General features: G+C 43.9%; 2 protein-coding genes and 2 pseudogenes across 4 annotated transcripts in view; 2 read left to right on the top strand and 2 right to left on the bottom strand.

The window, feature by feature from the left end:
• The window catches only part of SENP7 (SUMO specific peptidase 7), a 216,935-nt gene that overhangs the window by 2,032 nt on the left and 190,606 nt on the right, over positions 1–24,297 (top strand). The gene's annotated exons all lie outside the window — the stretch shown is intronic.
• LOC101033258 (palmitoyltransferase ZDHHC7-like) lies at positions 9,581–11,220 on the bottom strand (annotated as a pseudogene).
• LOC120367284 (5S ribosomal RNA) lies at positions 15,492–15,610 on the top strand (annotated as a pseudogene).
• On the bottom strand, positions 17,612–24,180 carry LOC101030625 (putative protein ARB2BP). 3 transcript variants are annotated; one of them, XM_074403592.1, is made up of 2 exons: positions 24,112–24,180; positions 17,612–19,184 (listed from the first exon to the last, which is right to left on the bottom strand). In XM_074403592.1, exon 2 carries the CDS (start codon positions 19,173–19,175, stop codon positions 18,087–18,089), a length of 1,089 nt encoding a protein of 362 aa, XP_074259693.1. In that variant the 5' UTR covers positions 19,176–19,184; positions 24,112–24,180; the 3' UTR covers positions 17,612–18,086. The 3 variants fall into 3 exon arrangements, with proteins under 3 accessions (XP_074259693.1, XP_074259692.1, XP_039333160.2); XM_074403591.1 differs by lacking the exon at positions 24,112–24,180 and adding an exon at positions 23,735–24,052; XM_039477226.2 differs by lacking the exon at positions 24,112–24,180 and adding an exon at positions 21,311–22,728.

Below are 24,297 nucleotides of genomic sequence, written 5' to 3'. Positions count from 1 at the left end.
GTTCCTCAAGAAGCCAGACACAGAATGAACATATTATGCACCCAATCTACTCCTAGTTATATACTCAAAGGAATAGAAAGCACAGACACAAACAGACACTTGTACTCTAATGTCATTGCAGCATTAATAATAACCAAAAGGTGGAAACAACCCAAATATCCATGAACAGATGAATAGATTTAAAAAGTTGTATGTACATATAATGGAATATTATTCAATCATGAAAAGGAATCAAGTTCTTATACACGGTACAACATGGATACACTTTCGAGGCATTATATACTAAGTGAAATAAGCCAGGCACAAAAGGACAAATATTGTATGAGTCCACCTATATGAAGTACCTAGAATAGTCAAATCATAAACCCAGAAAGTAGAATAGTGTTTACTGGGGACTGGGAAGAGGGGAAAATGGGCAGTTATTATTTAGTAGGTATGGATTTTCAGTATGGGATGATAAAAAAGTTCTGGAAATGGATAGTAGTGATGGTTGTACAAGAACATGAATGTACTTAATACCATTGAACTGTGTGCTTGAAAAATGACTAAAATGGACCGTTTATATTGTATGTACTTTACCAAAATAAAAGAAGAAGGTAGGCATAGTCTTTTCCAATGATTTTAAAAAAGAGATCTTGTCTAAGAGACTGATTACTTTCATGTTACAAAGGTGAGGTAGGGATAGCAAAATAATGAGTTTTCTCCCAAACACAGAAGGAAAAAAATCAGGAATAAATATCCTCTAGTAGTTACAACAAATAGCAGTTGTAGAGGTTGACTTTTTATTGTTCCTATTCTTTGAAGAGATGTATCTGAAGTTTTTTATTAATATTTTATGGAGGTTTTTGATATATGATCTTTGTCAAGTAAAGGAAATTTTATGCTGTTAAGTTTGCTAAGTTTCTTTATGTGAAAAATCTCTAGAAGTATTTCTAAAAATATAGCAGAACATAATTTATTCAATATGTCTGGGATCTGACCTATTCTAGATTAAGAATATTTCCAGGGTTCAAGACATCTTACCTCCAAGAAAAGCACAGCAATTTTCTTTTCTTTTCTTTTCTTTTTTAAAATGGGGTTTCACCATGATGGCCAGGCTGGTCTTGAACTCCTGACCTGAGGTGATCCACCCACCTCGGCCTCCCAAAGTGCTAGGATTACAGGCCTGAGCCACCGTACCCGGCCAGCAATTTTCAAGATATATGTTTTGGCATAGAAAAATGGCTTGTAATATGGGATGTAAGGTATTACAAGAAATAAGTATTAGGCCAGGAGCCTATAATCTTTCTTGTTATAAAGGAAGTGGTATTTCTTCCTCTTATAAGAGACTAATCTAGAATGAGAAGATTAGAGGCTCATGCCTATAATCTCAGCCTTTTGGGAGGCCAAGGCAGGTGGATTGCTTGAGCTCAGGAGTTCCAGACCAGCCTGGCCAACATGGTGAAACTCTGTTTCTACCAAAAAAAAAAAAAAAAAAATTTATCTCAATATATATATATATATATGAGATAAATTTTAAAAGCAAGGAAATATGTAAAAACCCATAAGACAGTGTCACATAAAAACTAGAATTAAAAAGTAGAAGATCTGAATGCTCTCTCTTGGCTCATATTTCTTCTTGGAAACAGTGGTTAGAGCTAAGTAGAGGTGGTTTTGTGCTGAAGGCACCCACTCTCCACTTCCCCAGAGCTTACTCCACCACATGTCGTCTTTTCTACATTGGTACAAATGCCATTTGTCACGTTTGCCTGCACTGTTTATTATATAAAAGAGAACGTTTTCTGTATACCTGTGTCTCTTTCAAAAGAGTTGGAAGACAAAGCATGGATTCAAAGATTTAGGTGTTACTTACAAAGTAGAGAACTCTTGTATCTGAGTCTCTGCTAGACGTTCAATGTCTACAGTAGTGCTTGGCAAGGATTGGAAACTCAATAATTATTTGCTGGTGAATGCATACTAAATAGGTCAGGTAAGTGATGTTAGTGGCTTGGACAAGAGTGGTGGCAGCAGAGGCAAAGAAAAGGGGGAAGATTTGAAAGATATTTAAGAGGTGGACATGACAATTTGGTGATCAGTTTGGGAGAGAAGGAGAGGAACAAGTCAGTAGTCTGGTTTGAGCACCTGGGCAGACAGTGAAAACGAGTACATGAAGTGAGGGCAGAGATGGTAAGTACAGCGTTAAGACATGGCTTTTGAGCTCTCTTCAAGATAGCGAAATGATGTCTGCTTTAGGATATTTGGCAGTTGGCTTTATGGGAGTGGAGTTTAGGAGAAAGAAGAATGGACCAAAGATAGAGATTTGAGAGTTACTGACATAGAGTCTGTGAAACTGTGTGGGTGGAAGAGATTACCTAGGGCTTGAGTAGAGAGGAGGAGTGGACCAAGGAGACAAAATAAGCAGCTAATGAGATGGGAGGAAAACAACCAGAATATGACTAGAAACCAAGGAAAGGGTGTTTTCAAAGACAAGTGGATGGGCTAACGGGGTCAAATATTGCCTAGAGAACATGCAAGTGGACTGAAAAGTATCTACTAGGTTTAGCATTACAAGGGCCACTAGGACCGTAATTGTGGGGTTTGGGGGCTTTAGCCAGATGAGAGTGAGTAAGGAATGAGGAGATTGTGAAAAAAGTGGAATCAGCAAGTTTAAACATATCTATGAAATTTGTCTAAAGAAAAGATATAGTGTTGGGTGTGGGTGGCTCAAGCCTGTAATCCCAACATTTCGGGAGGCCGAGACGGGCAGATCACGAGCTCAGGAGTTCGAGCCTAGCCTGGCCAATATGGTGAAACCCGGTCTCTACTAAAAATACAAAACTAAGCGGGGCATGGTGGCACACACGTGTAAGTCCAGCTGCTCGGGAGGCTGAGACAGGAGAATAGCTTGAACTTGGTGGGCAGAGGTTGCAGTGCGGCGAGATCACACCACTGCACTCCAGCCTGGGGGACAGAGCGAGATTCCCTCTCAAACAAAACAAAACAAAACAAAACAAAAACCCGAAAAGAAAAGACATAGTGTGCTCAGTCCCTGGATGGGGAATCCAGGAAGATTTTCTTGGTTATTATTACTGTTTTGTCGGGAGACGCCTGACATTTTAAATGCTGATAGAATCATCAGCAAAGGAATAAAACAGGCCGGGTGCGGTGGCTCAAGCCTGTAATCCTAGCACTTTGGGAGGCCGAGGCGGGTGGATCACGAGGTCAAGAGATCGAGACCATCCTGGTCAACATGGTGAAACCCCGTCTCTACTAAAAATACAAAACAAAACAAAACAAAACAAAAAAAATTGGCTGGGCATGGCGGCGTGTGCCTGTAATCCCAGCTACTCAGGAGGCTGAGGCAGGAGAATTGCCTGAACCCAGGAGGCGGAGGTTGCAGTGAGCCGAGATCGCGCCATTGCACTCCAGCCTGGGCAACAAGAGCGAAACTCCGTCTCAAAAAAAAAAAAAAAAAAAAAAAAAAAACCAAAGGAATAAAAGAAAGAAAGGATAATAATATGGGTAAACTTCCTGAGATGAACAGAGAAACAGATGGTTTATGAGGGGCTGTGTTAAACAAAAACTCTTCCCAGGTCCACAAGGGTCCTGGTTTCAAACGCAGGGATTTCCTTTGAGAACCTCCTCCACACCTCGATCCAAAATCCACGCCTCCGTCAGGGAACCAGAGGGGTCTGGAAGGAATGTAAAGTTCTTTGGATTTCCCGCCGCCGGCTAGGTAGGGAGGGCCCGGTGAAGCCCGTTTGTCCCCAAAACAGCACCAAAAAGCTCTGGGAGGAGGGGGCTCGGTATCTCAGAGCTGTGGACCAAGTAGCCGGTCCAGTATGGGAGTCAAAGATCAGTCACTCCGGAGGAAGTCAAAGGACTCCTCTCACTGGACGAGAACGTGAATGGGGAGGGAATAACTCAAGGGTTCAAACTCCAGCCGCTCCTCCCTACGCGGAGTCCTTCTCTGGGTCCCCTCCCACGTGGGGGCTCTCTCTCTTTCTCTCTCTCTCTCTCTCTCTCCGCCCCGCCCCCTAATTAACTGCTTTTTGGCAAAACTCTCTGGGTCCACGATATTATTCAAATGGCAAACTCACCTGGCCACCAGGACCCCTTTCCCCATTCTTCGGGGTTAGCGAGGCTAAGCACGTCTTCAGAACTGGGCGGGAGCTGAGTACGCTCCCCCGGTTACATTTAGAGTAGAGTCGGAGAGATTGGTCTCGTGGAAGAGGCAGAAATACCACTTCCTTTGTAACAAGAAGAAAGGAAGAAACTTAGGTGCGTATGGAGGACAATTTATAGACATAATGGCTATAATTTGGTACAGTTTGCATTCTCTGTGAAAGAGATAGACTACCTCTGCGAAGACTAAAGATGGGGTAAAGGTTTGTTATTGTCATGAGGAATAACATGTAACAAATGTATAGAAATAGAAAGCAGAATGGTTCTTACTGTGGAGTCCTAATTAGGGAAAAGGAGTCAGGCTGTCAGGATCAGGGGAAAGCAAAGACATAAAACAATTAAGCTGTAAGTATGCCTTTCTCCATGGTTCATGACATATAAACAAAAAATGAAGCGGATGAATTATAGGTCTTTGTTTTTTTTTTTTAAGGGCCAAGGACATATTGCCCAAGTCATATGGCCCTCCTACTTAGATAACGTAAGTAACTCGCAAACTTACTGTTTACCATCAAACGCCTCAATTTATCGAACATCTCAGCTGACAATGCGAGTTACGCTCCCCTTGTGTTGGCATTACCAATCAGCCCAAGTTCTGTTCTGTAAAATCTCCAGCTAACCTTTGTCTCTTTGCAGTCAGCTCTTCCTGTGCAGGCTGCCATTTGCTTTCTTGTAATGTATTTTCCTACTTTCTTTAATAAATTTGCTTTCTATACCTACAACTATCTTGGTAAATTCCATTACTCCAGAGCCACCAAGCGAGAGAGTTGTCCCTGTCCCCCGTGACAGTTACCGGGAATGGTGGAGTTGTTTAATGAGTTTTAGATTTGCAAGATGAAAAAGTCCTGAAGAGCTGTTGCACAACAATATAAATATACTTAACACTACTGAATAGCACACTTGAAAAATGGTTAAGATGGTAAAGAAAGAAGTATGAGTTAACAAGGGAGACAGCCATGATGTCAGGCAGTGTTGATGGTCTAGTTCAGTTTAGGTATCGTGAATTTATGGTGATACCAATCTGTGTTGTTATGTGATCTTTCTCCCTGTTTCACTGATGCTGCTAAGTGCTAACAGGTCTGGGTATAATTCAGTTTACGGAAGGGGAATGGCGTAAAGTTGTTAAATATATTGACATAGGGGAGGAAATATAATTTTTTATTTTCCCTTCATGAGTTCTTAGCTGAGACTCTCAGTAACAAAAGACAGATTGAACAAGAGAAAAACAAGTTTAATAACGTGTATACCCCCTGTATGCATGGTAGATAACCCAGAGAGATGAGTAAATCTTAAAAATTAAAAATTAGAAGGAAAAGAATTTCAACTTCAGGCTTAAATATTATCATTTCCTGAAAAAAAAAAAAAAAAAAAAAGGATGTGGAAACAGGCTCAGTTAAGTCGAGATGATCAGGAAAATTAAACAGAGGTAAGTTTTGTTACACAGGTTTCAGTTGATTCTGTCTTGATTGTTTAGTCTATGGTGATTTAGGGCCGATGTGGTGACTCTGCCTGTAATCCCAGCACTTTGGGAGGCTGAGGTGGGTGGATCACCTGAGCTCAGAAGTTTTAGACCAGCCTGGCCAACATGGCAAAACTTCATCTCTACTAAAAATACAGAAAAAAAAAAAAATTAGCCAGGCATGGTGGTGCACACCTGTAGTCCCATCTGCTTGGGAGACTGAGGCAGGAGAATTGCTTGAACCCAGGAGGCAGAGGTCATGCCACTGCACTCTAGCCTGAATGACAGAGCGAGACTCCATGTCAAAAAAATAAAAATAAAAAGAGTCTCTAGTGATTTAATAATCAGTGTCTTCTTGGTGCAGAGAGACATCCTTCTTTATTTTTTACTTTTTTTATTTTTATTTAAAAAATTTTTTAGGCCAGGCGCGGTGGCTCACGCCTGTAATCCCAGCACTTTGGGAGGCCGACGCGGTGGATCACGAGGTCAAGAGCGAGACCATCCTGGTCAACATGGTGAAACCCTGTCTTTACTAAAAATACAAAAAAATTAGCTGGGCATGGTGGCATGTGCCTGTAATCCCAGCTACTCAGGAGGTTGAGGCAGGAGAATTGCCTGAATCCAGTAGGCGGAGGTTGCGGTGAGCCGAGATCGCACCATTGCACTCCAGCCTGGGTAACAAGAGTGAAACTCCGTCTCAAAAAAAAAAAAAAAAATTTTTTTTTAAAGACGGGGTTTCAGGCTGGGCGCGGTGGCTCAAGCCTGTAATCTCAGCACTTTGGGAGGCCGAGACGGGTGGATCACGAGGTCAAGAGATCGAGACCATCCAGGTCAACATGGTGAAACCCCGTCTCTACTAAAAATACAAAAAATTAGCTGGGCATGGTGGTGTGTGCCTGTAATCCCAGCTACTCAGGAGGCTGAGGCAGGAGAATTGCTTGAACCCAGGAGGCGGAGGTTGCGGTGAGCTGAGATCGCGCCATTGCACTCCAGCCTGGGTAAAAAGAGCGAAACTCTGTCTCCAAAAAAAAAAGGACGGGGTTTCACCATTGTTGTTCAGGCTGGTCTTGAACTCCCGACCTCAGGTGATCCGGCTGCCTTGGCCTCCAAAGTGCTTGGATTACAGGCGAGAGCCACCGCGCCAGGCCGAGACATCCTTATCAATGGAGATTTCCTTCATTGAGCTAAAAGGGCAACTTTTCATAGCTACTTCTGTGTCTGCAGCTTCCCAGAATAACCAGGTCAGTATAATCAATATGTCAGAGAGGCGTATTTTAGGGTGATGTGTTCTAGTCTCCAGTCATATTTTTGGATGGTGTATCCTGAGCCCCATCATCAGCGTCACAGTGGCTGCAGGAGTCATCTATAGAGTATACAGGAGATCAAAATATACCATCCCAAAATATGCCTCTCTGGTGGAAGGATTATTTTGAGCTCAAGACAATAAAAAGCAGTTGTATTATGAGCTCTCTGCCCTCTCCTATCTGCCTGAGAATAACACATACATTTCCTTTTGTGAAGGTGTTCCCCCCACCCACTCACACACTTAATGAAGTCATTGTCACAGAGTTTGCAAGAATAATGAACAGAATACAGTAATAATTAAACATTAATCAAGCTGCACTTTGACTCACTTCCACATAACCAAAAGTTACATAGCACAAGATTTGCATCCCCACTGTTCCTATAGATAGAATTTCTGATGTTAAAATCATAAAGTTTTTAAGATAGGTAGGATCTCTGATGTTAGAATCAGAAGAATTTTATTTAAAAAGTGTTTGGCCAGGCATGGTGGCTCACACCTATAATCCCAGCCCTTTGGGAAGCTGAAGCGAGAGGATCACTTGAGTCTAAAGGTTTGAGACCACCCTGGAAACTAAAAAGAAATTATCTGGTCGTGGTGATGCATCCCTGTAGTCCTGTTACTGATGGAAGGTGTAGGAAATAAGAATAAATAAAAAGTTCCTCTTCAAAGCTTTCCTCGTAGTTCATTATGAATAAATAATAGTGTCTTCAAAGGTTAATTTATTTTAAAGCTTTTGCTAATAAAGTAACTCTTAGTTATAATGAAGACATAAGTATATGATATTTGCCCTGAGATGCTTAGACAAGCCCAGGCAAGTCTTAGATTATAGCTTATTCGCCTTCCTTATTTGGAAATGTTATCGCTTCTCTAAGCATCCCTCAAGTTACTTCCTCTTTTCCTTTGTTCTCCTCTGCCTTTACATCTTTAGGAAAGTTGTTTTTTGTTTGTTTGTTTGTTTGTTTTAGAAGTGTCAATGGATTACTTTATTTCATAGAAAAGTTAGATTGAAAGAAGAGATTGAAGAGTCAAGTATATTTGATTTGCACACACTTGCCAAGTTTCACAGGATTCAGCCACTTGGATAATTTTTTTTATTGATAACAGGATATACATATTGAAAGCCTCACACTGAAGCCCATACACATGTCCAACCAGACAACAATGTGCAAATGAATATGCAAAACAGTCTGTGGAAACTCGCGTCTCCAGGATCACACGCAATCTATGCTTTGTCCCTCTGGCTGTGACACACTTCTTCTCCTAATGGCACACAGGCTTCCGCGGTGAGCAAGTCCACTTCCAAACCCCCTGCAGGTTTGCTCTTGGCTAGGACGGTGGTTCAGGTAGGTCCCTTTGTGGCTTTGCGTCAGCAGCAGTAGGAGCCCTGATTCAGATGGGTTACAGAGTAACTAAAAACAAAACACAGTTCACAGATGAACAGAAACGCAAAACAGTTCCCAGGAGGGAGACGCCAACTTCTCATAGCATGGAGGGCTTGCTCGGACTTTGTCACAGATTGCTTCCTGATGCATCCAGCAAAAAATGTACAAACCAGGCAAGGTGAAGGCAAGTCCCCACGGAGGCGAGCTGTTGGCTTTCTGGCATAAGTTTAAGCTCCACACCAAGGATCCTATTTTATCACCTGTGCCATGGGTAGAGAAGAAAACATAAAAGCTAACAAAAAAATCCAATAGGAGTACACCATGCTGACCATTCCCGGCCTGAGCACTGCCTGCTGGTGGCACAGTCGCCCTTGCCAGAGGCTGGCTGCCTCATAATCCCCTCACCTTCCCAGAGGTGCCCAAGGGCTGGGCCCTGCCTCTCCAGTTGGGATGCCTCCCCTGCCCCACACACCAACAGCATTGAGCTGCCCAATGGATCAGGTCACTGAGGCTCTACCCTTCCCCAGGTGCTATTTAGACACTGCTAATTTGGCTGGAACAACAAAAAATCAGTTCCAAGGCCCTCAAGCCCTCAAGATTTCCTTAAGAGATTAAAGCAGGAGGGCAGCGAAGGACTGCACAGGAACGACTGTTCTTTGGATCGAGATGTCCTCCAAAGCAGTACATTCATAGTCACCACGGGGAGAACCCCGCGGCTGCTCTCCCCTCTTCCCTGAAACGTCAGTTTCTAAAAGATAGCTTGTTTGCTGTAGGCAGCCGGGAAATGTTACACTACCTAAACAACACTGGCAATTTTGATACACACATGCACACACGTGCACACATGCACAGACACGTGCACATACAGAATTGCTGAGAGGGTCAAAGGATGTCTCTTCCGGGGCACTGGGGAGTGTGCCAGAAGTCACCTTCACTGTTCAGTGCACAGATCTTTTGCATCTTCAGTGCAAAGCATCAGAGCTAATAGAGACCAAAACGTCTTACTATGCAAATGCCCTGCTGTGGTCCGGGGAGTGCACTGCTGACTGTGGGGTCAGCAGGACCCTCCTGAAATGACTGCTCGGAGAATCCCTGTTCACTGGATTGACTTGTTTTCCTTCACCATTGGAAACAGCAGCTTAGTACACAGGATTTGAACAACCCATGTAATAACCCAGACACCTTCTTAGAAAATGTGAGGTATTAACAAAAATCCTAACTCCGCAGGAAGGCCATGACATTTGACTTCTTTGCATGGCCACACACCTTTCCGTTGCTGCTGTACAGGTGGGGACTGAGCACCTCTTCCAGTGTGGAGAATCTGCCATCTGTGACTAGAAATATATAAAACTCTGCTTGCTGCAAGCAGTTGGTTTTTGTAGGTTCCAATTGCCCTGTTGGTCACAGATGAGCTGTTGATCCCCTTCAGACCCCAAATAAATGAGTGGAAGTCTGTGAGCAAGTTCCAGCCTGACAAGCCAGGCCCCAAACTGAGAACTCTGGGCCACCTTTTCTGGGTCTCGTGGGCAGTCGCCTAAAGTGGAAGCCGACAAAGGGATTCATCCAGAGGAGTGAGGGAGGGGTCCCCTGACACAGACTTCATCTCTTCCCATCACAGCCTCCACTCCCTCCTGGGCTTTTCACTTTTCAATCGCTCAATTTCCATCTCATCATTGCTTATAGAGTGGATTTGGGTGCCAAACATAACTATAGTGAAAGTGAAAAACAAGACTTTTAAGGCACAGGAAGATCAACAGAATTACAGTTATTGGAGGTGAAAACTCGCTGCATTTAGTCCACTGCCCTTGGACACAGGAGGTAAACTGCAATCCACAGAGGATCAGAGCATGGACTGAAGACAGAGCTACATATGCAGTGAAGAGCACACAAAACCTTTGATTCTTTTCTCCTACGCAATTGTTCTCCCACGGGCAGTGATAATCCATTTTCTGAATACATCTTTTGCAAATACTGCAGTGGTGTATCAAACCAGTATTCTCTGGTTTAATATAGCAGCACTTGGGGCACTTGTAGATCACCTCCCTGGCTTCAGCTGCAGGCTCTCCATGTATTCTTTTGTAGTGTTTCCTTTGAGTACCGTCCGGGGGTCAGCTGCAGGCTCTCCATGTATTCTTTCGTAGTGTTTCCTTTGAGTACCGCCGGGGGGTCAGTCAACATGGTTCCCAGGTGGGATGACAGGGCGAGCATAGCCAAGCAGTTAAATATGACCCCATTGAGAAATGCCAGATATAGGTGATGGGGGGTGGAGGCAGCAAGCCACATTGCCACATATGTACCTATGCAACAATCCTGAATAATTGGCACATGTACCCCAGAACCTAAAGTACAATTAAAAAAAAAAAATGAATCAAGTGCTAAGTTCAATGCCCTGAGCTGCCTCCAAGGCCACTCAGTTCTATATACTCTGGTCCTATAATAAATACAAATTGATCATCTGAAAAAAAAAAGATGACCCCATTGACCACAGAGTACCAGAAATCTTTGGAAGGCAGCAGCATGAAAAAGGTCACCCTAAAGTCTGCGTAGGCGACCAGAAGCCACGTCATGACGGCACAGATCATGCTGCAGCCGTCAAGGATGAACCAGACCCTGTCAGCCACACCAGCCTCGGAGAAGAAGGACGATGAAGAGTCATAGTTGTCGTTTTCAGCCAGGAGAGAATGATGCTCGACGTCCCGGAGCCTGTGTCCTGATGGCTGCGTGATTTTCCTGACGCACCCTCACATGTCCTTTTGAAACATCACTTGAACATGTTGTGCCTTTTCTTCAGGATCTTAAGGTGCATACTACCCTCCGTGATCGGATCGGAGGCTGGGGCAGGGTTGCCTGGTGCTGCGGCTCCTCCCGGCCTGTGGCAGTGACTTGCAGTGGTCAAGGCAGGGATTCATCATGTCGTCGTGCTCATGGCCTGGCCAGAGCTGGGGGCTCGGCTCGGTCCCCTGGGTCCTGCTGGGCTGATCGGAGGGGAGGCTGCCGCTGAGCAGATGCTGGAGCCCAGAGCCCTGGCTGGGGAGCAGGCAGCATGACCACCTAGGAAATTTTTAAGTTGTTAGCCTACTGTGTGCAGCCTAGACTGTGAAATCCAGTTCCAGCCAATGGAATCAGGACACAGAAGTAGGGTGGATGCATTAGATATAAATGGCCCTGCCTCCTTTGTTCAGGATTCTCTCATGGCAAGATGGCTAATGGGAGCACCCTTTCTCCAAAAGTAAAGTTGCCTTGCTGAGAAAATTAAATTTATAATTGAGTGCTGCTTCTTTTGCGGCACCGAAAATTCACATATAACAGAAGGTATCTGAGTTACTAGCAGTGATTTTATACGGGTCTGAAGAAACTTCATGTCTCCTCAGGAGAAAGAATTCAGCTGAGGAGCATAAGGCAGAAGAGACAGAGATGAGTTTCAGAGCAGGAGTGGAAGTTTATTTTAAAGGCTTTAGAAGGAAAGAAAGGAAAATTCACTTGCAATAGATCCAGGTGGGCACCTGAAGGTCAAGTGAGGCGTTTAACCTTCATCCTAGGACTTCATAGGTATATTAGTCTGTTTTCATGCTGCTCATAAAGACATACCTGAGACTGGGCAATTTACAGAACAAAGAGGTTTATGGTTACAGTTCCATGTAGCTGGGGAGGGCTCACAATGATGGCAGACAGTGGAAGGCACTTCTTACATGGCGCTGGCAAGAGACAGCTTGTGCAGAGAAATTCTTTTTTTTTTTTTTTTTGAGACGGAGTTTTGCTCCTTACCCAGGCTGGAGTGCAATGGCACGATCTCGGCTCACCGCAACCTCCGCCTCCTGGGTTCAAACAATTCTCCTGCCTCAGCCTCCCGAGTAGCTGGAACTACAGGCGCGCGCCACTATGCCCAGCTAATTTTTGTATTTTTAGTAGAGACGGGGTTTCACCTTGTTGACCAGGATGGTCTCGATCTCTTGACCTCATGATTCACCCATCTCGGCCTCCCAAAGTGCTGGGATTATAGGCATGAGCCACTGCTCCTGGCTGAGAAATTCTCATTTTTAAAACCATCAGACCTCATGAGACCCATTCACTATCATGAGAACGGCAGAGGAAAGACCCACAGCCATGACTGGATCAACTCCCACCAGATCTCTCCCACACGGGGGAATTATGGGAGCTACAAAATGAGATTTGGGTGGGGTCACAGAGCCAAAGCATATCATTCTGCCCCAGCCCTTTCCAAATCTTGTATCTTCACATTTCAAAACCTATCATGCCTTCCCAACAGTCCCTCAAAGTCTTAACTCATCTTAGCATTAACTTGAAAGTCCACAGTCCAAAGTGTCATCCAAGACCAGGCAAGTCCCTTCCACCTACGAGCCTGTAAAATCAAAAGCAATTGAGTTATTTCCTGGATACAATGGCAGTACTTGCATTGGGTGAATACAGCCATTCCAAATGGGAGAAATTGGCCACAGGCCCCATGCAAGTCCAAAATCCAGCAGGGCAGTCAAATCTTAAAGCTCCAAAATGATCTCCTTTGACTCCATGTCTCACATCTAGGTTGTACTGAGGCAAGAGGTAGGTTCCCATAGTCTTGGGTGGCTCTGCCCCTGTGGCTTTACCGGGTACAGCCTCCCTCCCAGCTGCCTTCGCAGGCTGGCATCAAATGTCTGCAGCAGTCCCAGGTGCACCAAGCCATGAGGAATCTGCCCCCATGACCCAAACACCTCGCACTGGGTCCCACCTCCAGCACTGGGGATTACAATTCAACATTAAATTTGGGCAGGGACAAATAACTAAACTTTATCATTCTGCCCCTGGCCCAAATCTAATGTCCACCTCACTTTGCAAAATACAATCATGCCTTTCCAGCAGTCTCCCACTCATTCCAGCATTAACTCAAAAGTCCAGAATCTCATCTGAGGCAAAGCAAGTTCCTTCCATGTGTGAACCTATAAAACAAAACACAAGTTAGTTACTTCCAAGATACAACAGAGGTATAGGCATTGGATAAACATCCCTGTTCCAAAAGGGAGAAATCAGCCAAAAGAAAGGGCTACAGGCCTCATATAAGCTTAAAACCTAGCAGGGCAGTCAGTAAATTTTAGAGCTCCAACAATGATCTCCTTTGACTTCATGTCCCACATCTAGGGCACACTGGTATAAGGGGTGGGATCCCAAGGCCTTGGGCAGCTCCAGTCCTGTGGCTTTGCAGGATCTAGCCCCCACAGGTGTTCTCACAGGTTGTTGAGAGCCAGTGGCTTTTCTAGGTACAGGGTGCAGGCCACCAGTGGCTCTACTACTCTGGGGTCTGGAGGACACTGGTCCTCTTCTTACAGTGTCACTTGGTAGTACCCCAGTATAAGCTCTATGTTGGCTTCCAACCCCATATTTTCCCTTGATACTGTCCTAGGAAAGGTTCTCTGTGAGGGCTCTGCCCCTACAGTAGGCTTCTGCCTGGACACTCATTTTCTGAGACAGGGTCTCACTCTGTTGCCCAGGCTGGAGTGCAGTGGCATGATCATGGCTCACTGTGGCCTCAAACTCCCAGGCTCAGGCAGTCTTCCCATCTCAGCCTCCTCAGTGGCTGGGACTACAGGTATGTGCTACCATGCCTGTCTAATTTTTGTATTGTTTGTAGAGATGGGGTTTTGCCATGTTGACCAGGCTGGTCTTGAACTCCTAGCCTCAAGTGATCCACCTACCTTGGCTTCCCAAAGTACCGGGATTACAGGTGTGAGCCACCATGCCTAGCCACCCAGGCATTTTCATATTCTCTGAAATCCAGGCAGAGGTTGCCAAGCCTCAACTCTTGCACTCTGTGCACCTACAGGCTTAACATCATGTAGAAGCCACCAACGCTTATGGCCTGCACCCTCTGAAGCTGTGGCCTGCGCTGTACCTGGGTCCCTTTGAGTCCTGGCGAGAGCTTGAGTAGGTGGGATGTGGGAAGCAGTGTCCAAGGCTGCACAGGGATCTCACCCCATTCTTTCTTCCTAAGCCTCTGTGCCTGTAATGGGACGGGCTGCCTCAGATGTCTCTGAAATGTCCTCAAGGACTTTCCCCCACTGTCTTGGATATTAGCACTTAGTTCCCTTTAGGTTATGCAGATATCTCTAGCAAATGGTTACTCCACAGCTCACCTGAATTCCTATCCTGAAAAAGCCTTTTCTTTCTCTACCACATGGGCAGGTTAACGATTTTCCAAACATTTATGCTCCGCTTCCTGCTTAAATATAAATTCTAAATTGGAGTTATTTCTTTGCTCCCACATTTGAATATACGCTGTTAGGAGTAGCCAGGCCACATCTTTTTTTTTTTTTCAACATGGAGTCTTGCTCTTGTTGCCCAAGCTGGAGTGCAATGGCGTGATCTTGGCTCACTGCAACCTCCGCCTCCCGGGTTCAAGCGATTCTCCTCCCTCAGCCTCCTGGGTAGCTGGGATTACAAGTGCCTGCCACCACACCCAGCTAACTTTTTGTATTTTTAGTAGAGATGGGGTTTCACTGTGTTGGTCAGGCTGGTCAGGAACTCCTGACTTCAGGAGATCCACCCACCTCGACTCCCAAAGTGCTGGGATTATAGGTGTGAGCCACCGCTCCCAGCTGCCAGGCCCCATCTTGAATGCTTTGCTGTGTAGAAATTTTTTCTGCCAGATACCTAAATCATCACTCTCACATTCAAACTTCCACAGAACCTAGGGCAGTAGCACAATGCAGCCAAGTTCTTTGCTAAGGCATAACGTGTGAACGTTGCTCCAGTCCCTAAGTTGCACGTTTCCATCTAAGACCTCGTCAACCTGGTCTTCACTGTCCATATCACTATCAGCATTGTGGTACCAACCATTTAACCACTCTCTATGAAATTACAAGATTTCCCTCATTTTCTTGTCTTCTTCTGAGCCCTCCAAACTGTTCCGACCTCTGCCCATTACCCAGTTCCAAAGCTGCTTCCACATTTTCAGGTATTTTTATAGCAACACCTTTCTCTTTGGTACCGATTTTCTGTGTTAGGGTGTTCCTGCATTGCTATAAAGAAATACCTCAGACTGGGTAATTTATAAAGAAAAGGGGGCTGGGTGCAGTGGCTCACGCCTGTAATCCAAGCACTTTGGAGGCCAAGGCAGGCGGATCACCTGAGGTTGGGAGTTCAAGACCAGCCTGACCAACATGGTGAAACCCCGTCTCTAAAAAAAAAAAAAAACTGCAGCCAGACCACCCTGAACACGGCTGATCTCATCTGATCTTGGAAGCTAAGCAGGGTCGGGCCTGGTTAGTACTTGGATGGGAGATCGCCTGGGAATACCAGGTGCTGTAGGCTTCAAAAAAGAAAAAAAAAAGTAAATCTTTGATCAATTCGGCGGGGCGTGGTGGCTCACGCCTGCAATCCAAGCACTTTGGAGGCCAAGGCGGGCGGATCACCTGAGATCGGGAGTTCAAGACCAGCCTGACCATCATGGTGAAACCCCGTATTTAAAAAAAAAAAAAAAGAAAGAAAGGAGTTTAATTGGTTCATGGTTTTGCAGGCTACACAGGCAACTTGGAACTGGTATCTGCTTGGTTTCTGGGAAGGCCTCAGGGAGTTTAACTCATGGCAGAAGGTGAAGGGGAGCAGGAATCTCACATGGCAGAGCAGGAACAAGAGAGAGAGGGTGAGGGATATGTCACACACTTTCAAATGACCTGATCTCACTAGAACTCACTACGTGAAGACAGCACCAAGCCATGAGGGATCTACCCCCATGACCCAAACACTACTGGGCCTCACATCCAGCATTGGGGATTACAATTCAACGTGAGATGTGGGTGGGGACAGATATCCAAATCCAAATTATGTCAAGAAGTGTCATAAATCATTTGTTTCTGAACACATGATTCCTTCTCAATCTTTTAGCTGTAGCTGAGCTAGCCTTCTCCTGCCTGAATGCCTTTGCATTGGCTGTTCATTTGCCTGTGACTTTGTTCTCCTAGACAACTACTATTGCTCTTCAAACTAACAACGTTTTCTTAGGGAAATGTTTCCTGAACCCCAAGGCTGGTTAGCTCTCATGCTAGATATTCCATGGCACCTTTTTTTTGGTTTGTTTTTGAGACAGAGTTTCATTCTTGTTGCCCAGGCTGGAGTGGAGTGGCATGATCTCGGTCACTGCAACCTCAGCCTCCCGGAATCAAGTGATTCTCCTGCCTCAGCCTCCAAGTAACTGAGATTACAAGTGCTAGCTACCATGCTTTGCTAATTTTTGTATTTTTAGTAGAGATGGGGTTTCACCATGTTGGCCAGGCTGGTCTTGAACTCCTTACCTCAGGTGATCTACCTGCCTCAGCCTCACATAGTGCTAGGATTATAGGTGCGAGCCACTGCACCCGGCTTCCTTTACTTTTTAACACTCTTCACATTTGTAATTTCTCAGCCATTTAAACTCTGTAAAGAGGAAGGCAATGTCAGTGCTGTTTCTACTGTGTCCCAAACACCGAGTCTTGACTGGCACGTAGTAAACACTCAGATATTAGTTGAAGATATGAGTGAACACACACACAAGACCAAGAAATTAAATTTTTTTTTCTTCAGACCTGGTGAACAGGAAGTACAACAAATTTTAACAAAAAAACATATACAAAGAATGTAGTTTGTTCATGATGTTTAATTTTTACGTTCACTTGTAATTTTATTACGGTATTATAGAAATCAAAGATTGACAATATTGAGTTTTTATCAATTGCCATTTTGTTGTCATTATATTAAACCATAATTTGACAAAAGAAAGATCTTCACACTTAACAAATACTGCAAAACAATGATGGCACTGAATTCCCAGTTCATTAATAAGCTACAAAAGAGAATATGTTCACTTTTCAAAAAAACAACAAAATGGCCAGGTGCAGCAGCTCACACCAGTAATCCCAGCACTTTGGGAGGCTGGTGGGTCATTTGAGGTCAGGCATTCTAGACCAGCCTGGCCAACATGGTGAAACCCCGTCTCTACTAAAAATACAAAAATTAGGGCCGGGCGCGGTGGCTCACGCCTGTAATCCCAGCACTTAGGGAGGCCGAGGCGGGTGGATCACAAGGTCAAGAGATCGAGACCATCCCGGTCAACATAGTGAAACCCCGTCTCTACTAAAAATACAAAAAATTAGCTGGGCATGGTGGCGCGTGCCTGTAATCCCAGCTACTCAGGAGGCTGAGGCAGGAGAATTGCCTGAACCCAGGAGGCGGAGGTTGCGGTGAGCCGAGATCGTGCCATTGCACTCCAGCCTGGGTAACAAGAGCGAAACTCCGTCTCAAAAAAAAAAAAAAAAAAAAAAAAATACAAAAATTACTGGGCGTGGTAGTGTGCGCCTGTAGTTCCAGCTACTTGGGAGGCTGAGGCAGAAGAATTGCTTGAACCCAGGAGGCAGAGGTTGCAGTGAGCTGAGATTGTGCCACTGCATTCCAACGTGGGTGACAGAGTGAGACCCCTCCTCACAAAAAAAACAAAAGAAAGAAAGAAAAAAATAAAGCAACAAACCTGGCCATGTGCAGTGGCTAATGCCTATAATCCCCACACTTTGGGAGGCTGAAGTGGGAGGTTCACTTGAGGCCAGATTTCCAGACCACCCTGGGCAGCAAAGTCAGACCCTGCCTCATAAAAACAAAGGTCATAAAAAGTAACAAATCAAACCTCAAGCCAGATCATCATATTGTGTGTGAGTTGAAAGTGGTTTTTTTTCCTTCCAGAATCTGTATTAGCAAAGTTGCAGGAGAACAAAAACAAGCAAGCAAGCAAACAAACAAAAACTTAGATGGCAAAAGTAGTTTAAGCACTTTGCTTTCTTTTTGTGGAACTTCTAGTCGCTATTGGCATTTGAGAGAAATCAATGGTTGTTTTGGCTTTTAAAGCTTTTTTAAAGTACTTAAAAATGGACTGAAGGCTAGAGGAAGGGGCTAAGCTGTGCTTTTCTGTACCAGCAGAAACCATAGGAAATTCCCTTTTGAAAACAGTAGCTGCAGGTTTATCCAAAGGCTTAGGACTTGTCACCCATTCGCGGCAGTGGTGCTTTATCCATGCTAGTAACTGTACATCACTTCCCAGCTGGTGGCCTACATGATGTTCAGAGTCAATCAGCGCAACAGCATATACTTTGCTCATCACTTCCCACCTTCTACGGACAAGCAAGTCCATAAAAACCAAGCCTCCATAACCATGTACAATGAAGGCTATATCCTTGCCTTCAGTCTTCGAAATGAAGTAATCCCATATGTAAGCCATGTGTTCTTCGGGGGTGTTGCTGCATCTTTTTGGAATACATCCGGGAGGATGCTGGAGAGAGAAAAAGCTCCCACCTTGAACCATTTTTAGAGAAGAAGACTCAATATTTTGTGTTAAAAGGCCTTTCCACTCTTTTTCCATCTTCAGTTCCACAAAATTATCATTGGGGTTTAGCACAATGACATCATAATGTGCCTGCAATGCCATTTGAATACATGGTATCTGACTTCCATGTTGGAGACCGTGATGTATGATTGCGTGCTGACTCCACTGACCAGCTCGAAAGGCCCCGTGGCCTTGAAGAAGGACAAGAAGAGCAGAATGGTGGTTTGTTAATGCTTTCTCACTCATGAAAAAGCAGCTTCTTGGTTCTTCCTTATCAGCCTCAGGTGGGATATAAACTTTTTCTAATTTGCACACTTTCTCCATAAGCTCATAAATGTATTGTTCAAGCAAATGGCCAAGGGCCTGGTAGCGTTTGCTATTTTTCTCAAGGCCATTTTCATAATAGTTAAAGGCAAAAGGTCTTTGAGTCTCGGTGTGTCTGAATTCAGCTTTTTCATTGAAGTCATATTTAAGTTCTCCTAGTAAGTCAGATTGTTCAATAAATTTTTGGAAGCTCAGCTCCTGTGTCATTGGTAACCACTGAAAGTTAAAAGAGTAATAGTTTATCAGTGCTAGAAAAAGTAAAATGAAAATTTCAGCCTGCCAAATTCTTCCAATGGCATGTGATGCTAAATCAAGCACGTCAGAAAGACATTAACCTTCAAACTATGGTAAAGATATTAATTTGAAATAATTGTGAATGATACAGAGTAGTCAGAGACAGAATATATGAAGGGACAAAGGAGAGACTGTATGTAAATACAGATTTTTTGAACACACAACCTGTACCAACCTGCCTAGGAAGCCAACCCCTCATTCACAGTAAACAACACAGGAAGTCAGTCTGGTATAAATCAGACTGGCAGGAAACCAGATTTCTATCACTAGTGATAATCCAGGAAACTAACCAGTAACTTCTATAGCAATTGGCTCCAAATGGCGAGAACTTCATTAATAACTGACAGCTTTCCTAATTTTGTCCCTACTTCCAACTTGGGATCAACCAGAGAGAGCCAAATATGTACCCCTAAACAATCACACAAGAGGTCCCCATTTCTAGTTAGCCCACCCACAGCTTCTCCATGACAGCCTGTGATCATGGCAGATGTGAAGTCTTCTCTTTTTTCCCCACTAGAAAGCTCACCCACTCTTCTGCCTGCCTTGAGTCTCTGCCAAAACACAAGTGATAAGTGGTGCACTCCCTTGCTACAGCAGGCTCAGAATAAACAGGCTTTTCTCATTTGGTTGGCGTTCATTTATTTCTACAGAAGATATTTAATAACTTTTGCTGTTAAATAAATGGCAGAAGATAGAAGTGGGAGTGAAATGTGAATGAGCCAATGAAGATTATGATGGATTCAGTGAATACTAGAAGATAACAGTTATTCTGATATATGAGAAGGGAAAAAAAAAATAGGCTGGATGAGAAGTTAACTCAGAAACGTAGTTGCTGTAAGTAGAGCTTAAAAGGGGAAAATAGGCTTTGAAAAGTTAAGTGGCTTGCCCTAAAACTAAAAAACTATTAAAGGAATGATTGGGTATGAGGCTGACTCTCAAATGGAAATTCTTAACAAATATGTTAACGCTCTTCCTTCTTAATTTCTTAACAGTGACAGTGGCAACCTACAACCCACTTTCAATAAGTAGCACTCAAAATGATTTCCAGTGCAACTTGAGTTGCTATTAGGCCTAAGGCAAAATTAAAATGCTGCTTTCTTAGATGTCTTAAATCTTTCTAATTTTTAAATTAAAATTTTCCCCCCTTCAATAAGCTGGTCTAGGATTTCTTAACTCCTTTCTCACTTTGTGAATCTTCTTCTCTGACCCCTCTAACCCGACAACTACTTTATGAAGGTTTTTGGTTGTCCAAAGCACCTATCCATACTGCTCTCTATTCCTTCCTTTTTTATTAAAAATGCTTCCAGTTTTTGCTGATCTCCGGTGTTATTTTTTGAGAAACAGGGTCTGAGTCTCTCATCCAGGATGGGGTGTGATGGTGTGATCACAGCTCACTGTAGTCTCGACCTTCTGATCTCAAGGAATCCTCCTGCCTCAGCCTCCCAAGTAGCTAGGACTACAGGCGGATGCCACCATGCCTGGCTAATTTAAAAATATATATATATATTTTTAGAGACTGGATCTAACTACGTTGACTAGGCTGGTCTGAAACTCCTGGGCTCAAGTGATCCTACTGCCTTGGCCTTCCAAAATGCTGGGATTACAGGTGGGAGTCACCATGCCCGGACTCTCTCTCGGATGTTATTATGTAATTAATTTACTTTTTCTAAAGTGTAAATAACTGACAGACTTAAATATCCTTTAAAAAAAAAAAAGCCTTGAAAATGGTTGCAGTGCATGGCAAAAATCTGTGCTTCAAAAATCTAACAACGTTTTACAATTGAGGTCATGGTGAAACAATGTTAATGGGATGTCACAACCCTGTTCAAAATTTTCAGTCGTGATGTTTGTTGACTTCTTGTTTCCAGACTGGCATGTAAAAATACTGGAAGTTGCTACCCAGTCCTAACAACACGTAAAAAGCTAGACAAACCGAAAATCAACAGCTGTTCTTCATAAGATCCATAAAAGTTAAGGTTACTGGGCATACTACCGCCGCCAAAATTGGAGGGACTGAATGCAGGTGAATGTAGAGAATCACAACTTACCAGAGCAGAAAGTAGCTGCTGACACCTCCAATAGAACCGGTACCAGGGTAGGTAAACCTGCAGGCTCAGTGTGGACAAGTCAGAGGGACTTAGCCATTGCCTCTTCCCCACTCCCCAATTTTTTTAGGGTCCTGGAGCTCTCACAGGTCCTCAGGGTGACTATTCGTGTTTCTAGCAGTGGGTGGGGAAAAGGAACCATTTTGAAATACGTCAGAGCGTTCTGTTGTTCTTAACAAGGTCTGCCCTCAGGAGAAACTTTAATGAGAGGCTAACCTGCTGGGGTTTTATCAGAGCCTAACTGACTTTGGGGAAGGGAAATTCCCAGCTCCAGCCCACTCTAGCTATCCTGCTCAACCTAAAGGGGGTTGGAGTGAACTGAGACCTGTGAAGTTCACAGTCTAGATGCACGGGCTTACTAAAATTCTCAATGGTCTCTCTTCTCACTGAGAATAAAAATTAAGTTCTTACCATGGCCTACAAGGTCTCACATGGTCCTTGGCTCTCCAATGTCATTTGCTTCCACCCTCTCACTGGCTTGCCCATCAAGTTACGTGATCTGGGTCTCAGCTCTTTCTCAGGTGTCATTTCCTACCAAGCTCTTGCTTACTTACCATAGTCACACCTGATCTACTTTGCCATCAATTTGTGGAGCAAGCTCCTGTTTTAAGGGTATTCACTTATACCGTGGCCACAACCTAGAATATTCTTCCCCTTTATAGATATCTACAGGGCTTTTACTTTAAAGTTTCTGCCCACTCTATCTCATCAGAGTGATTCTCTTTGAGCAGTCTATCTGCCAGAGCAACTCTCTCCCTTTCTTTTTTTTTTTTTAAAGCAGTTATTACCAACTAACATATATTTGCTTATTGTCTACTCTCCATTAGAACGTAAGTTCCATGATAGCAGGAACAGGGACTTGGTTTTGTTCACTACTGTATCTCTAGTTCTTGGAATATTGTCTGTTGCACAGTCGGCACTTAAATATTGTTAGAATTTTACAATTTTTTTTGCCAAAGAGAGCACACTTTAAAAGTCCTCTAGCAATATATTAACACATAAGATGAACACAAAGCTTTGAAAAATTATAGAGGCTTTTTCTATACTTCTGAACTTAATAAATGTCAAAGGTTTATGAATTATTCTTAGAGAATATCCCACACGTCAATTTATCTATATATGCTTTGTCTTTTGCAAATCAAGATAAACCATCTCTCTCAAGCAAATTCAACATAATTCAAAAATAAAGAGGAAGAGAATCGAACTATTATTATGCTTAATTTTCCAAAGAATGGATTAGAATAGTGTAGGGGAGGAAAAATAATTTTTTCCTTAATCCTCATGAGTTCTTAGTTGGGATGAACCCTTGTAACAAGAGAAAAACAAAGAAGTTTATTTATTTATTTTTTTATTTTTATTTTTTTTTTGAGACGGAGTTTCGCTCTTGTTACCCAGGCTGGAGTGCAATGGCACGATCTCGGCTCACCGCAACCTCCGCCTCTTGGGTTCAAGCAATTCTCCTGCCTCAGCCTCCTGAGTAGCTGGGACTACAGGCACGCGCCACCATGCCCAGCTAATTTTTTTGTATTTTTAGTAGAGATGGGGTTTCACCATGTTGACCGGGATGGTCTCGCTCTCTCGACCTCGTGATCCACCCGCCTCGGCCTCCCAAAGTGCTGGGATTACAGGCTTGAGCCACCGCGCCTGGCCGGAAAGAAGTTTATTAACGCACGGAGCGCACATCACCTAAGAGAAACCTAAATGAAAAGTAACTCACTTAAGTGGTCTTCCTGCCTCAGCTTCTTGAGTAGAAGAGACTATAGGCATGCGCCATTAAGCTTGGCTAGTTTTAAAATTTTTTTTGTAGAGAGGAGGTCTCACTATATTGCCCAGCCTTGTATCAAACCCCTGGGTTATGGTCTTTAGTTAAAAAAGTTGATTTGTGAGGAAACAGAAAATTCAATTTTTCAGTAAATAATGTTTTTGTTAAACAGAAATTAACCAAATAAACCAACGAAGTGAAATCCTTACTTAACTTCAATCCCAGCAAGCCATAAAGTATTTTCTGCCTTGCAGTCATGCCTGCCATGTAAAACACTTCCCCAAGCCCAATACCCCACGACACCCGGGGCCTTACCTCTACCTGGGCACTGATCACATTATAATTAAGGCTTGACTGCTCTAGTGGACAAGTGAGTTGGGCTGATCCCTTTATTGACTCTGTCCGGATGGGAGATGGGGGTTAGAGGGCTAGGAGTTACGGGTATAAAAGGGGTGGCTTGGGAAACTATTTCTAGATTCCCTTCGGTCTTGGAACATGCCAGGAGCATTTTCCCTGCTTAGAGCACTGTGCTGAATTTTGTTAAAGTTGTGATTAAATCGTCATTAAATCTTACACGTTGATTTAAAAATTATTCAGCTATGTACCATTATGGCCAAGCAGGCTAATAGCACTGGGCGTGGAGTTCAGTGAGGACTAGCTTAGTCCCGTAAGCATCGTGATAAACGTTAATCGAACAAATTCCAGTTTATAGACGCCCACTTTGTCATCTCAGCATTTCGGTTATTGACAAATTAAGTTCCCGCTTTTAATAAACTTTAAAGATGATGAGTTTGGATTTTAGGAAGAAATCCTGTTTTTCCTCGTCAACTGACTGACTTCCGCCCCAAATGCTAAACGAATAGGGAGACTATGATCAGGTGACTCTGCCATCTTAAGACCTTTTTGTTTCTGCGTTAGAGGAAGCGCCTTGCGGGCAGACGCGGAGGAGAGGCTGCGGGGAACCCACGCTGCGGACGCGAACCTCCGACTTCAGAGCCACCGGGCCCCTCGCGAGATCCAGCGGGCCGGCACGACTTCCTGTTTTCCCCTTTTGATTTTTGTCACTCTAATCGTTCACGTCGACAAAGCTAAAATCGCGCACCCAGGTGGTTCCCTTCCCCAGAGCGGCTCGGATCACGAAATAAGCGCCACGAAAAAAACGCTGGAC

The sequence above is a fragment of the Saimiri boliviensis genome, chromosome 8 (genome assembly GCF_048565385.1).
Source record: "Saimiri boliviensis isolate mSaiBol1 chromosome 8, mSaiBol1.pri, whole genome shotgun sequence".
Taxonomy (NCBI): Eukaryota; Metazoa; Chordata; class Mammalia; order Primates; family Cebidae; genus Saimiri; species Saimiri boliviensis.
This window is presented reverse-complemented; position numbering and strand designations above follow the sequence as displayed.